General features: G+C 45.7%; 1 protein-coding gene across 2 annotated transcripts in view; it reads left to right on the forward strand.

Moving 5' to 3' along the window:
* The window catches only part of PIAS4 (protein inhibitor of activated STAT 4), a 35,722-nt gene extending 29,570 nt beyond the window's left edge, over positions 1-6,152 (forward strand). For both annotated transcript variants that reach the window (XM_060275377.2, XM_060275378.2), the window contains exons 10-11: positions 810-952; positions 3,022-6,152. In XM_060275377.2, the coding sequence (XP_060131360.1) occupies positions 810-952; positions 3,022-3,224 (346 nt within the window). In that variant the 3' untranslated portion in view covers positions 3,225-6,152. The remainder of the gene's footprint in view (positions 1-809; positions 953-3,021) is intronic.
* The last annotated feature ends 8,488 nt before the right edge of the window (positions 6,153-14,640 follow it).

Raw genomic sequence — 14,640 nt, forward strand, 5'->3', positions numbered from 1 at the left:
TTTAAAGGAAGGCAAAGTCTCGTGTGAGGATTTAGGCTATTGATATGTCGCTTTCTAACAAGATCTCCAAGCAATTTTCATTTAAAAACATCATGATAAACCTAATCATTCTCGTGTGTGTGTGTGTGTGTGTGTGTGTGTGTGTGTGTGTGTGTATTTACATTACACTAGCTGATCCTGCCACCCGTTGCTGTGGCTAATCCCTGTGACTGCCCCTACCCGATCCATGACATCTGGCATGTATTTCACATCCAACAACCAACGTGCCCCTTTGTTTTCACATAGTACATGGGTAAAGGGACCCCTGACCGTTAGGTCGTCGCGGGCGACTCTGGGATTGCGGCGCTCATCTCGCTTTACTGGCCGAGGGAGCCGGCGTACAGCTTCCAGGACATGTGGCCAGCATGACTAAGCCGCTTCTGGCGAACCAGAGCAGCGCATGGAAATGCCGTTTACCTTCCCGCCATAGCGGTACCTATTTATCTACTTGCACTTTGACGTGCTTTCGAACTGCTAGGTTGGCAGGAGCAGGGACCGGACAACGGGAGCTGACCCCTTCGCGGGGATTTGAACTGCTGACCTTCTGATCGGCAAGCCCTAGGCTCTGTGGTTTAGACCACAGCGCCACCTGCGGCCCTAGTACATGGGTAGACGAGTCAAAAAAAGCCCGGGACACAAGTTTTCACGGCCCTATGGTGGCTTCATTTACCTGAGGTATTGTATTTAGCGTTAACTCTGGAACTCTGGAAGTGTATACTTGACACAGTTCAGAGTTCGAATTGGCAGCTGTGCTGTCTCTTCCCCCACAGGCTTTTGTCAAAGATCTTGACGGAATGTGAAGATGCCGACGAGATTGAATACTTGGTGGACGGCTCCTGGTGCCCTATCAAAGCGGAGAAGGAGAGGAGCTACAGCCCCCAGTGTCCAATTTTAGTTGTGGGTGGGTCCACAGGTGAGTCTAAAAACATTTGCTGGCAACAGCTGTGTTTCCTTCCTAAACGGGGACCAAACAACTCTGGTGCCGCAGAGCTTTGAAAGTTTCAGCTGCAACCAACGTTAGTCCTGCCTGATCAGAGTAGACCCACTGAAGGACTTGACTGTTAGAAATCTATTCATTTCTGTGGCCCGGCTCGGAGTAAAACTTTGTTGAATGCAACCCATTGAGTCTCCTGTGAGTGAAGCTTGCATGGATCAGAACTTTCATCTTGAATCAATAAATAAATGAGTGTGACATGTTCAAAGGGGAACTAATTCCACTTCCCTTTTGAAAACTAGTTTGGTTTACATTCAGTTTACAATTCAAGCCCATCCAAATGATCCTTAACAAAGGAGACATCAAAATACACACACAGTGTACATGACTGGCTTTGTTCATTTCCCCCAATGATTGGCCTCAAAAGGCCCAAAGAGCGCAAAAAAAAAAAAGCAATAAGAGAATGAACTAGAGACAGTTCAGAGTTCTACCTCCAAATGAACTTAAGTCACATACAGTTTGCCTAGCAGCTATGGGAACAATTTTCAGGTATAGTTCGGGGATTTTCAAACTATTCCATTGGACTGTTCCTACACCAGGCTTCTTCCTTTAGACAAATTCTTGGAGGGGGAGGGCTATCGGTGGCTACTAGTCCTGATGGTTGTCCTATTCCTCCATCGCTGGAAGCAGTAATGCTTCCGAATGCCGGTTCTTGGAAACCACAGGAACAAGAGATCTGTTTGAGAAGGCTTGAGAGTGTGAAAAGAAGTTCCTTGGGGTCAATCTGCCCCCCTGTGATCAGAATCCAGCCATTGCCTCACTACCACAGCTTCCCTCGAGTCGCTCACTGAGGTTGGAGCCACAGGGCCACAAATGCAAGCGCGGCCCAGCCGAATTCTGGAGCTGGCAAGGGTGTCCGTGTCTGCAATCCCCAGGCTGCTTGCCCTCGGGCTCATCGCTATCAGACAGGGAAAGTTCTGCAGAGGTGGGCAAAGGTTGGAATATAAAAAGAAAGACAGAAACATGTTTAAAAATGCCGGAGGAGGCCTCCAAGGCCTCAGCCTGAGAGGGGGAAAAAACTGCTTTTTTTCAGCACGGCAAAATGTAGATCTTGGATGTGGTAACACTTGGGATTATGGGTGGTGTTAATTTTGTTATTTTAATCTGTAAATCCACATGGTTTTAATTTTATCATGTTACTAAATATAAATATGATCTTCTTCTTTTTCTTCTTCTTTGACAATCCCTCATAGCTGAGTAAGATTGCATTTTTAAATACAGTTTTAACAGTGAGTCTGTAAGTGACTGTGGAAGCCAATTCTGGATCCACATGTCCTTCCATGGTGGGGACATACGTTTCCAGGCAGGAGTTGATCACAGTGAGAGTTTGCCAAGCGTGCCTTCCTCTTAGCACGTTTCTCCCTGAGTTCGAGTGTCTTTAAAGCCCATGGCACTTTTGGTAAAGGCTGCTCTCCAATTAGAGCGCTCGCAGGCCAGTGTTTCCCAATTGTCAGTGTTTATAGTACATTTTTTAAGGATTTGCCTTGAGAGAGTCTTTAAGCCTCCTTTGTTGACTACCAGCATTACGCATTCCATTTTTAAATTCAGAAAAGATCAGTTGCTTTGGAAGACGATCATCAGGCATCCAAATAATATGACCAGTCCAATGAAATTGATGTTAAAGAATCATTGCTTCGACACCGGTGATCTTTGCTTCTTCCAGCTGGAAGAAGCTAGATAAATATGATATAAATATATACTGTATATTCCTGCGTATAAGACTACTTTTTAACCCAGGAAAATCTTCTCAAAAGTCGGGGGTCGTCTTATACGCTGGGGCGTATTTCTTATACGACGGGTATATCCCAAACTCTATATTTTAACTGGAAAAGTTGGAGGTCTCGTCTTATACGCCCAGTCGTCTTAAACGCCGGAATATTCGGTATGTATACATAATAGAAATATCTTACTTTAAGAAGATGATGGGGATAATAATAATAATAATAATGCATGTTAATTCCCCCTGGCTCTCCTTCCCCTGCTTCCAGGAGGCACTTCGGATGCCAACGGTGTGCCGCCTCCCGCCCCCAGCGTGGAGAACGGCAAGGTCCCTGCCGATGTGGTGGATTTGACGCTGGACAGCTCGTCCTCCGAGGAGGAGGACGAGGACGACGAAGAGGACGAGGACGACGGCGGACCCAAAAGGAAACTGCCCCGCCTATACAAGAACGGCTTGGCATCTGCCTGCTGACTGCAGGGGGCGCTCCAGGTCCTCCGCGTGGGAAAAGCTTGAATACCTTGGTGCTTATTCAGACATGGGAAGAGGGGCTTTCCCTCCCTTCCCCTCCATCTCGCCCTCTTCCAAAGCTGCCCTCTGTGACTTCCCAGTTCCAAGTTGGTTTTTTTTAGGAAAAAGAAAAAAAATTAAGAAGGCCTGCCGGGGGCGAGGGTATGGCAGCGACGTTGGCAGAGCTCCTGCAACGTGCACCGCCCCGAGAAGCAGGGCCGGGACAGGACGCACCTCCCTTGCAAGGAGGAGTCGTGTCGGGAATTGGCCACATGCTCTCCACTCCTTCCTCGCGCCCCCGACCCCCTGCTCTCCTCTCCGCCCCCGTTGCTTCTTGGATGACCTGGTGCCAGTTGCTCGGAGTGTGTCTGAGCGCCGGCAGGCAACCTGAACTCTTGCGGGCCTCCCAAAAGCGGCATGTCTTGCCTTGTTCGACAACCATTCCTGACTCCTTCTCAATCTCTCTCACACTCTTTCTCTTTCTCTGACATGTGCAAAACCCCCCTTGCTGGACATTTTAAGGGAGTGCTGTGTGTTTGTTGCCCCTCACATCGATGCTGGTAGGCTCCTAGAACCAGCAGGTTTTCCTGGCCCCCCCTCTCCACTGCCCCCCATCCCATGGGCACGTCAGGAAAGGGCTTCGGGAGGGGAGCCAGTGAAAGATGGACCTAGACTTTGAAACCACGATGGCTTAGAGTTCCTTGGAGCATCTTGGAGAGAACCTCATGTAAAGAACTCTTTATAGCTTCTTCTGAAAATAATGTAGAATTCTTACATACTGATTCCCTGTTACCCCCACCCCACACTTTTTTGAGTTGAACAAAGCCATTGGGGAGGTGGGAGGGGGAGGGGTGTTGGAATGCGGAATGGGGTTGAACCACAAACCTGTTGTCTTTTTTCCCTTTCTTTTGAAGTGCAATAACTTGGTGTGTTTTGGAAGGCGAAAAGGGCTGTGTGTGTCCCCATCCCCCCCCTTAATCTCACCAGGGCTTCAGCTTGAGTTGGGTGTTTTGGGGAACAAAACAGCTTTTGGCCAGGGGGCGGGCTAGGAGCGGGCGGGTTGGGGGGGGAACACAATGGCCCTTTCCAGAACAGAAATGCCAGGTGGAGGAACTTTTATTGTTATTACTATTGTTTCTACCCAACTACCTCGGTTTTAAGACAAACAAACAGAAATTCAGGTGTAGCTCAGTCATGAAGTGGTGTGGGGCAGCATGCAAGGTGACTGTTGTCTTTTTAAAATTGCCTACGGACTTCCAGCTGCTTTGATACGTCTCCCCCTCTGTTTTCAAAAGCGCACGCCCCTTGTGTATCTGTGGACTCTTTTTAAATACTGCCCCCTTCTGCTCTGCCTGGCCTTGGATCACTTGCCTACGTCTGCTCTTGACTTTCATTGCTGGCAAGCGAGGAAATGCTCGCCCCTCATCACACACACACACACACACACACACACACACACACACACATCCTCTGCCCAGAAGCTGGTGCATAGTAGTAACCCCATGCAGATGACCAAGGAAAAGTGTGTCTGTTGGTTTCATGTGTGTACACTAGGCCAAGGCTGTGCTAGGTGGGCTTTTATTGCACACTCTGAAAACAATTGGCCTAGGATTTTATTTTACTTTTGGCGGGTCGGGGGGAGTTTGTCCTGTTTCCTTTGCCTACCTTTCCCCTTCTTCCCTGCCATTCCCACCTGTTGTCCCTCCGCCAGCTCAGCAAACCTGGAACGTGGGGTGCTTTTGCTGTTTTCTCCCCCCAGAAAAACAAAACAAAAGACAAAGCCATGATGTGTATTCAAGGCACCTCCACCTTCCCCTCTATCCCATGAAGCCAGAGAGAACAGCACCGTCATCGTTTTTTTAATCCATGCTTCTCTTGAGCGTTGCGTTTTTTAATAAAAAGAGCAATACCTCTTCCAAAGGATTGTGCCCATGGGAGGTATGGCCGAACAGAGAAATGGCACCTCCTTAGCTCCGAGAGTGCGTCTCTGTCTCCCTTTTCCAGGCTGCGCATGGCATGGGAGAAAGAAAGCCCTCTCCAGAGAGTGAGGGTGTTTTAAAGAAAAGCCAGTTCAAGTGTATTTTATAGAAGTCCCCAAACCTAAACGGTTGCTGTATAGGACCTCACCCAAGAAGGAGAAGCAAAACGCTTAAGAGTTCTGCTGGGTCGTGGCAAGTAATTCTTGTCAGTTGCTTTTCTCTCCCCCTGAACATCCCACCCCACTGATTGCCCCCGTGCCTGTTGAAGGGCTCTTGAAGAATCCCTGGGATAAACAGCACTTGGCGGGGAGGGGGGGAGCCCTGTCCCAGTCCTTTGGAAGCGGATGTGGAGAAGATTGCTGGAGGAGGGGAGGTGTGTCAAGTCACTCAGCCTTCCTGGCTCTTGTTCCACTTCCCCCCTCGTGCTCTCCCCCAACCGCCCCCAATCAAACATCTCAAACTGAAGCAATACGTTTGCAGTTTTTAAAATGTGCACACACGAGACCTCCAGATCCACTAAAGGTTTGCAAAGATCTTGTACAGATGGTCACTTGCCTCTTCAGCCACTCAGTAGTTAGTCACACTCCTCTCCCTCAGGATTATAATTTGTGTGTTTAAACTTCTTTGGCTCCCCATCCCAGACACTGTCCATTGAGACTTCGCACCCCCCTTCCTTCCTTCCTTCCTTCCTTCCTTCCTTCCTTCCTTCCTTCCTTCCTTCCTTCCTGATGTCCATTCTGTACATATGTTTTTGCTTAACATCCCTGTACTGGTCCCCCCCCCTTTTCTGTGTGTGTGTGTGTGTGTGTGTAAAGAAAAGAAATTATTTTTTCTTTCCTTCAATACACATTCTTCAGAATTCAAAAGTATATAGTGTTTGTTAAATAAAATTAATTGAAAGATTTCACTTTAACCTGCTTTCACCTATGCCTGAAGTTGTTGTGATGGGTCAGGTCAAAGCTCCGACTTAGCCCAGTGTCCTGTTTCCAGCAGTGGACAACCCAATGGTTTGGAAGGCCTTGCAAGCAGCATGAGTCTTTTGTTGCTTGACCCCTACCTTCTGGTGTGCTTCTTCTGAACATGTGTGTTCTGTTTAGCGTTGAAGACTAGAAGAGCTGTTGGTTTACTTCTGAAGAACATGGGTAAGAATTGTCTTGCAGGAACAAAACAAGTTCTAGAGTACTGTTGTGGACAAAAAGCCAGACAGCTGCCCCTGAGAACGATAAATGGGGTGTGCGTGCGTGTCCTAACCTTCCCCTTCCCATTTGTTTCTTTGATATGGCGATACTTTGAGAGAGATACAGCCCCTGTCCCTAGTTTATTTACTGTAGGTTCAGATAATGCTGAACTACAACTTCTGTCAACCCTAGGAAGCATGGCCCAGCAGTCAGGAATGATGGAGGCTGTGGTACTGCCACATCTGGCTGACTTAGTATAAGCTTGTTTTCTGCTGCCCCAGACAGTAGGACTCGAACCACCGGCTTCAAGTTATAAGAAAGGAGATTCCGACTCAACATCAGGAAGACCCTTTGAGTCCCCTCTACAACTCTACAATTCTATGATCTTAAGACAGCTTCCTATGTCTCAAGCTGGTCTGAGGAACCTTTGACTCTCCAGATGCTGATGAACTACAAGCCCCATCATCCGTGGCAGTTGGCCGTGCTTGCTGTGGCTGATGAGAGTTGTAGTTCAGCAACATCTGGAGGGCCACATCTTATCTACTCATGGTGGCTGAAGCCTTAGATTTCCTTTGATCTGAGAGGATCTGTATGCCTTTGGGGGGAGTTCAGCTTGAGTTTTGAAACCGTTCCATTTGCTTTCCCCCTGTTTGTGCAACCTCTTGCATGCCCGTTCTTTCATGTGTGCTGGGGAGGGTTTTCCTGTGTGGAGTTTGGCTGAACAGATTTCTCTATCCTTGCTTAATAAATGGCGCAGCAGCCACAGAGAATGAGCCTTCCCTGGGTCTCCTCTCTAGTATGTGGTTGGATCAGCTCCAGCAGCCCCTCTGAGAGAGCTCACCTTAGCTGTAAAGGCCCTTAGCCATAATTAAAGACAGCGACATGCACAAACAAAAGGCACACATAAAAATAAAACTCTTGAGATGCTTGTTTATCACAGCTGTCCATGGAGGCACAGGTGAGTTCTGTGTCCAGGGTAGCTGTCTACCAGGTCCATCTGGTACGCAGGCTGAGACCCTACCTGCCTGCAGACTGTCTCACCAGAGTGGTGCATGCTCTAGTTATCTCCCGCTTGGACTACTGCAATGCGCTCTACGTGGGGCTACCTTTAAAGGCAACCCAGAAACTACAAGTAATCCAGAATGCGGCACCTAGACTGGTGACTGGGAATGCCCGCCAAGACCATATAACACTGATCCTAAAAGACTTACATTGACTCTCAGTACATTTCCGAGCACAATTCAAAGTGTTGGTGCTGACTTTTAAAGCCCTAAACAGCCTCAGTCCAGTATACCTGAAGGAGCGTCGCCACCTCCATTGTTCAGCCTGGACACTAAGATCCAGCTCTGAGGGCCTTCTGGCGGTTCCCTCCCTGCGAAAAGTGAGGTTACAGGTGAAGTAAAATTTAAGCTGGTTCCTATGAACCCAGAGAAATGGATCCTGCCCAGGGAGAGCCCAAGGATCCAGGCAAACAGACGAATTTAAGCGTCTCCTGCCCACCAAATAACAGAGACCAAACCAGGATGTACGAAGCAAGGCACTTTTATTTCGCTGTTGCAACAGGGTCCTTCCTCTCACGCAGGAGAACAAGGAAGGGCCCAAACAAAGGTGTCCTGTCCTTAAAAAGAAATTTGAAATTGGTTTCAGCCCACCCCCCAGAAGCATCATCCATATGTCACAGAAGGGGTGTAGCCCAAGACCCCCCTCCCTAGATTCATCATAGGTACATCATGAACGGGGAGGTCTGGTGGCAGTAATCTGAGCAGTCTGGACCCTGCCCCCTGCCCCCAAAACCTAATCAACAAAATTGAGAGATATTTACATTTCCCTGTTTCCCAGCCAAGTTAATCACACCCTTTTGTCTGGCACTCAGGTATCAGGATGCCAGGGTTATCACTTTAATTCCTGAGACAATGAGAAGGTTCCCCCCACCTTCTTCCTTGCAGAGGAACGCCAGGTCTGAGAGAGTCAAAATGGTGTCGTCAGAAAGGCCTGTCTTCCTGTGCTGCTTCAGACATGTGCCTGTACTGTACATTCATGTACATGTTTTATGAACAATTATTATATATATATATATATATATGACCTCAAAATTCTTATAACAATATATTGTTTAGGTGGCATGTCCCCCCCCCCATTGGGAGATAATTTTGCATTAAGGTTCTGAAAGAATTTCTCCGCACCCTGAATCTCAGTATCCTGCTGGAAGGGGGGAATTATTTCATGTGAAAATCTTGTCAGGAAATGTTGTTCCTAAAATGTATAGGTATACAGTGGGAGAGCTGTGAAAAGTTTTGCATGTTGAACTGGAATTGGCAGCTTCTAAACAGTTGATGGTTCAATGGTTCTTTATCTATTTATTTTTACATAAGGAAATTAGAATTTAAGTTTCATGTGCAAAGCATAACCTTGAACCTCTTAATTAATTTATAAACTACTCAAGAGACAGACATATAGTAGGAGTACTCTGCTATTTATACCTGTGGAAAGAATCTGGCATGTTAATATTTTGAAACTTGGCAACCATTTAACTTTGATGGACCAGTAACACACATGAGATTGTTTGCCCTCAGTGGTTCAAAGCTTTACATTAAGAAATTTGAATAATATTTCATGAGCAGATTATAACTTTTTCGCCCCTTAGTTAAAACCTCCAATTTCTCCTCTATTTTCCTCTTCAAGCTGACATAGCCTCTGTGAATGTACAGAGTTCATGATTCGGCAGTCTATTATACCATTTTTTAAAGTGCTGCACCTCTTGACCAAATTACCATCTGAATAAAGGAAGGGAAGGGGAAAGAGTAGATTTAAAAATAAGGTTAGATTTCAAACAAAAGATAGAAACATAGCAGTGTTGTTGTTTTTTTCAGAGCCAGTTTAGAAACATAGCAGTGTTGTTGTTTTTTTCAGAGCCAGTTTAAATTCGTTTTCCTAGTTTGGAGTCCTAATACAATTTGATACATTGTTTCTTGTTTCTTGCTGCTTAAGAAGCAGGCTTATAAACCTTAAACTAACTTGGAAGCTGCAATACAAGTTGGGTCAGATTAAAGTCCTAATGAAGTCACCAAATAAACATCTCATACCCCAGGCAAAATAAATCTCGATTTGCCCCCTTTATCTACAGGGTTCGGGGTGAATTCGTAATTGCAAATGTTTTCGTTTGTTTGTTTGTTTTTAATTAATTTATTACAGCCATGGCAGACTAAATTCTCTGCCCCCTTATCTATGGGTAATATGGCCAGAGCAGACTTAATGATATTCAACATTCTCACTGATCTCGGCCTCACCATCTTCCAGACTAATTCTTCTGGCCTTTATGTACAGGGATGGTCAAGGCTCATTCTGCTTGATTATGAATTTGTATGTGCTTGAACTGTTGGCTGGAGTTTTGCAGTTAAAAAATAGCTGACAATATGGTGGGGGAAAAAACCCCAGACATTCATTTTCAATGTATGATATACCATCTCTACCTCTTTCTAAGTGGCACCTCAAACTCTTCATGCCAAACTTTAAAAATCTATATTTCCATCCTTCTCCACCAAAGAGTAAAGCTTGACTGAATTCAGGCCATTTCACTATACCAACAGGGTTTAAACTCACTTTTCAGTGCTTGAGTAATCTAGTCCACCCCTTCTGAATTATGGGGATCTCAACACTATCACCGCCCTTAGGATTCACATACATTTGAGTACAGATGCCTGACTGGGAAGGAAACACAGGCTATGCCCTATCACGGAAGCACACGTGTGTACTAAGGGAAAAATAAGGAAGGGGAAGATTAAGAGTACCAACGTTATATAGAAGCCTTTAGCAAACCTTAAGATTGGGAAATGTTCAAGACTTTCATATGTGCTTAAACTTTAAACCTTAATAGACAAAGTGATAAAAACTTATATAATCACTCCATAAAAAAAAACAATGACACTCTTGTTCCAACTCTGAAAACCAATAATCTTTCCTTGCCAGAAAGCAGAGCTGGGCTGAATTTCAACCCATCACCACATCAGACACATTGCCTTTCACATAGCTCTAAAATGGGGGTTAGAAGGGACCCTGAGGTCATTTAGTCTAACCCTCTAAGATACAGGATTCACAAGATTTGAATGAAAATACCAACTTTATACAGAACCCTTTAGCAGATGAGTTGTTTTTTTCTTAAGAGACTGATATGGGGAGCCCAACAATAACCCTTCTGTCCAACAAAATTGAAGTTAAAACTAGACTCAGATAGACAATTCCTGGCTATGGAAGCTCTACTTTTGACAAACAAATCACCTTTATTGGAATAGCTGTTCAATTTTCCTTTAGTCAATATTCCTCTAGTCACTTGGAGAAAGACTCCCTTTTAGAGCCTCTCTCAATAACAAACATTTGCGCACCTCATGAAGTGAACATTTTCAAGTTTCAAAATATTTTCAAAGCATTGAGCAAGCATTTTCAAACTTACTACTCTTTATTTTCCTTCATCCTGCCCCCTCTTTTTACTTTTGGAGAGGAAAAAATGGCCTTCTACAGCCTCTTTAAAACAAACCTTTACACACTACTTCCACTCTTTTAAAGATTTGCCATGTTTTTGGGTTGATCAAGCCCTTACATAAGATTATTTAAGCAAGCTTGCCTTATTATTTTAAACTATGCGTGCTTAAAAAAGGCAGTCTGTGGGTGTCATGGCCAAATTTTAAACACAAACCCCTATTTTCCTAAACCTGGATTACATCTCTCATTTACTTTAAGGGGAACAATGAACTATAGCAGACACAAGGAACAGACACACATACACTTAACAGACAACACATATAACAGACAACATGTAACGCGTAAACATTCTGAAGGGGGTACTGGTCTTCCAGGGTCAATTTTAAAGTGGAGATTCTCTGTATGTTAAAGGAACCTCCTGGTAGCCATTTCCCCTCATCTGGGTGGTCCATAGTAAATCGGACCCAATGTTTTTTTTTTTACAAAGTTTTTGCAATTGGTTTCCTTCAAGCTTGTCCGCCCCGGGGATTTCGTGCCAATTTAAGAGAACGTATTGGAGTGGACTTTCATCCTCAAAGTCCTTACCGGAGCCAAGCCTCAGTTGTGCTTTGCCTCGGTTGGGAGTCTGGGAAAGGAATTCCTTAGAGTGGGTTGCACCCATTTTACTTCTGTCTTTTTATACTGCAGTTCGGGTCCCCGACCCTATTCCTTGGACACTCTTAACTTCCCGAGTCCATGACTCACCCCCACGTTCTAGTGGTGTTCCTGCCTACCGTTCGCGTGCACTAACTACTTGGCGGCTGGTGCAGCTAAAACCCTGTTGGAACCCTCCCACTGGTCATCAATTGCCTGAGGGTTCCACAGCAACTTCCCTGCCTCTTACACACTAGACTCAGATCCTACTGAACGCTTGCCTATGCAATGTCAGGTCGGAACTGAGGAATACAAAGTAGGAAAAGGAACAGGCGCACTTGCAATCTCTGATCATGGGTCATACCCAACAAGGGTCGCCATGGCAGAGGGGCGTCTTCACCCGAAGATTAAGAGCAGAGGAATAGGAAACAGAGCTGAGATAGCCAGATTCCCAGATTGGTAGAAAAGCGACAGTTTGCTCAGACTTCTGCTCAGTTTGGCAGAAGGGAGCTGGGACAGTCTTTCTGGGCTCTGCGTTTAACGTAAAGACTGTTGCCCTGGACCTCAGTTCTACTTTATAACTGTGCCTGGCAGCCTTGCTGCAACTAAGGTCCAAAGAGGAGAGTAGAAAAGGATAGTCCAAGTGGAGAAATAGATTTTTAGTTGCTGTGGTTCTTAGCTCACCCAAGGTGTCCCCTTTTAATACTCACGACCGATCCTTTCAGTCGAATCCCGTTGTCTCCAGCTTCCAACTGGTTCCTGAAGAAAAACAGCCTTGTCCCCTTTTACGTTGCTTCGTCCTGGGGGTCCCGCTTGGACTCTCAATTACTACCAAGTGCCTCGGGTCCTGAGGTTGGTTTACCCCCCTGCAAAAGGGGCAGGGGCGCGCTGGGTTCCCCTTCCCCAGTGAACCCGGAGCTCAAGGCAAAACTGGGGTCCCCGAAGTGGTCGCCAAATTGAAGTAAAATTTAAGCTGGTTCCTATGAACCCAGAGAAATGGATCCTGCCCAGGGAGAGCCCAAGGATCCAGGCAAACAGACGAATTTAAGCGTCTCCTGCCCACCAAATAACAGAGACCAAACCAGGACGTACGAAGCAAGGCACTTTTATTTCGCTGTTGCAACAGGGTCCTTCCTCTCACGCAGGAGAACAAGGAAGGGCCCAAACAAAGGTGTCCTGTCCTTAAAAAGAAATTTGAAATTGGTTTCAGCCCACCCCCCAGAAGCATCATCCATATGTCACAGAAGGGGTGTAGCCCAAGACCCCCCTCCCTAGATTCATCATAGGTACATCATGAACGGGGAGGTCTGGTGGCAGTAATCTGAGCAGTCTGGACCCTGCCCCCTGCCCCCAAAACCTAATCAACAAAATTGAGAGATATTTACATTTCCCTGTTTCCCAGCCAAGTTAATCACACCCTTTTGTCTGGCACTCAGGTATCAGGATGCCAGGGTTATCACTTTAATTCCTGAGACAATGAGAAGGTTCCCCCCACCTTCTTCCTTGCAGAGGAACGCCAGGTCTGAGAGAGTAAAAATGGTGTCAGAAAGGCCTGTCTTCCTGTGCTGCTTCAGACATGTGCCTGTACTGTACATTCATGTACATGTTTTATGAACAATTATATATATATATATATATGACATCAAAATTCTTATAACACAGGGAACCAGGCAGAGGGTCTTCTTGGTAGTGGAGCCTGCCCTGTGGAACACCCATCAGATGTCAAGGAAATAACCGACTTTTAGAAGACATCTGAAGGCAACCCTGTTTAGGGATGTTTTTAATGTTTGATGCCTTATTGTGTTTTTAATAATCTGTTAGGAGCAAACCAGGGTGGCTGGGGAAGAATTGATGCTTTTGAATTGTGGTGCTGGAGGAGACTCTTGAGAGTCCCATGGACTGCAAGAAGATCAAACCTATCCATTCTTAAGGAAATCAGCCCTGAGTGCTCCCTGGAAGGACAGATCGTGAAGCTGAGGCTCCAATACTTTGGCCACCTCATGAGAAGAGAAGAATCCTTGGGAAAGACCCTGATGTTGGGAAAGATTGAGGGCACTAGGAGAAGGGGACGTCAGAGGACAAGATGGTTGGACAGTGTTCTGGAAGCTATGAACATGAGTCTGACCAAACTGCGGGAGGCAGTGCAAGACAGGAGTGCCTGGTGTGCTCTGGTCCATGGGGTCACGAAGAGTCGGACACGACTAAACGACTAAACAACAACTATTATTATTATTATTATTATTATTATTATTATTATTATTATTATTAGCTGGCCTGAGATGACATGCTAGTAAAGCTCTAAACTTGTGACATCGTAACCCATGTATTTTTAGGAACATTTAAAACTTGTTTGATATGACAAGGTATACCCGTTAACAGAATAATTGCATCTTTCACCAAATCTGAAAAGCAAACTGCAAGACCGATCAAATGCCAAAAAATAATGTTAAAGCGTGTCTTAAGTTTGAGCCCTTTTAGAGCTGGAGGACCCAGGTGAATTGGCCCCTTGATTGCCCCCCTCCCCAAGCCATAAGGTTACAGTACCCGGCACCCATCAGCCCCAACCAGCATTGTCAGTAGTTGGGGGTTGTTGGCGTTACAGTGTAGTGATTTCCCCAAGGAACAGCCGTATGTAAAAACGTCTTGTGGTCACCTAACGAATTTTATTCCCGCGCAAGCTTTTAACGTGGTGTAGAGCTAGTCCTCTCTAGGCGATGGGCAACAGTATGTCTGCAAAAGTCAAGTCAAATGACAAAAACCAGGATTTTTAAAGATCACCAATGAGACGGAGTACAAATCAGCATTATTATTTTTAAAATATAAAATGGCTACGAATGGGATACAATAACCACACAGAGGTCAAAATAAAAATCAGTACTAATATGATAACTTTATTGCTATAAATAAAAAGAAATACTGTATAGCAGTTTCTTCAACTCCCCTTTGCAATCAGGCACTTCACCCACGTGACTGCAGCGTACCTGCTCACTTCCGCACTGATAGAAAGATCGCGCTACGCAAGCGCGAGAACCCTCCAAACCTTTCTATTCCCCTTCCGTCCTATTTTCCCGCCTCTAATATCATAGAGCTGCGTCGAAGGGGCTAGAGCGGCCG

This window comes from Zootoca vivipara, chromosome 6 (assembly GCF_965207765.1).
Source record: "Zootoca vivipara chromosome 6, rZooViv2.hap1.1, whole genome shotgun sequence".
Lineage (NCBI taxonomy): Eukaryota > Metazoa > Chordata > Lepidosauria > Squamata > Lacertidae > Zootoca > Zootoca vivipara.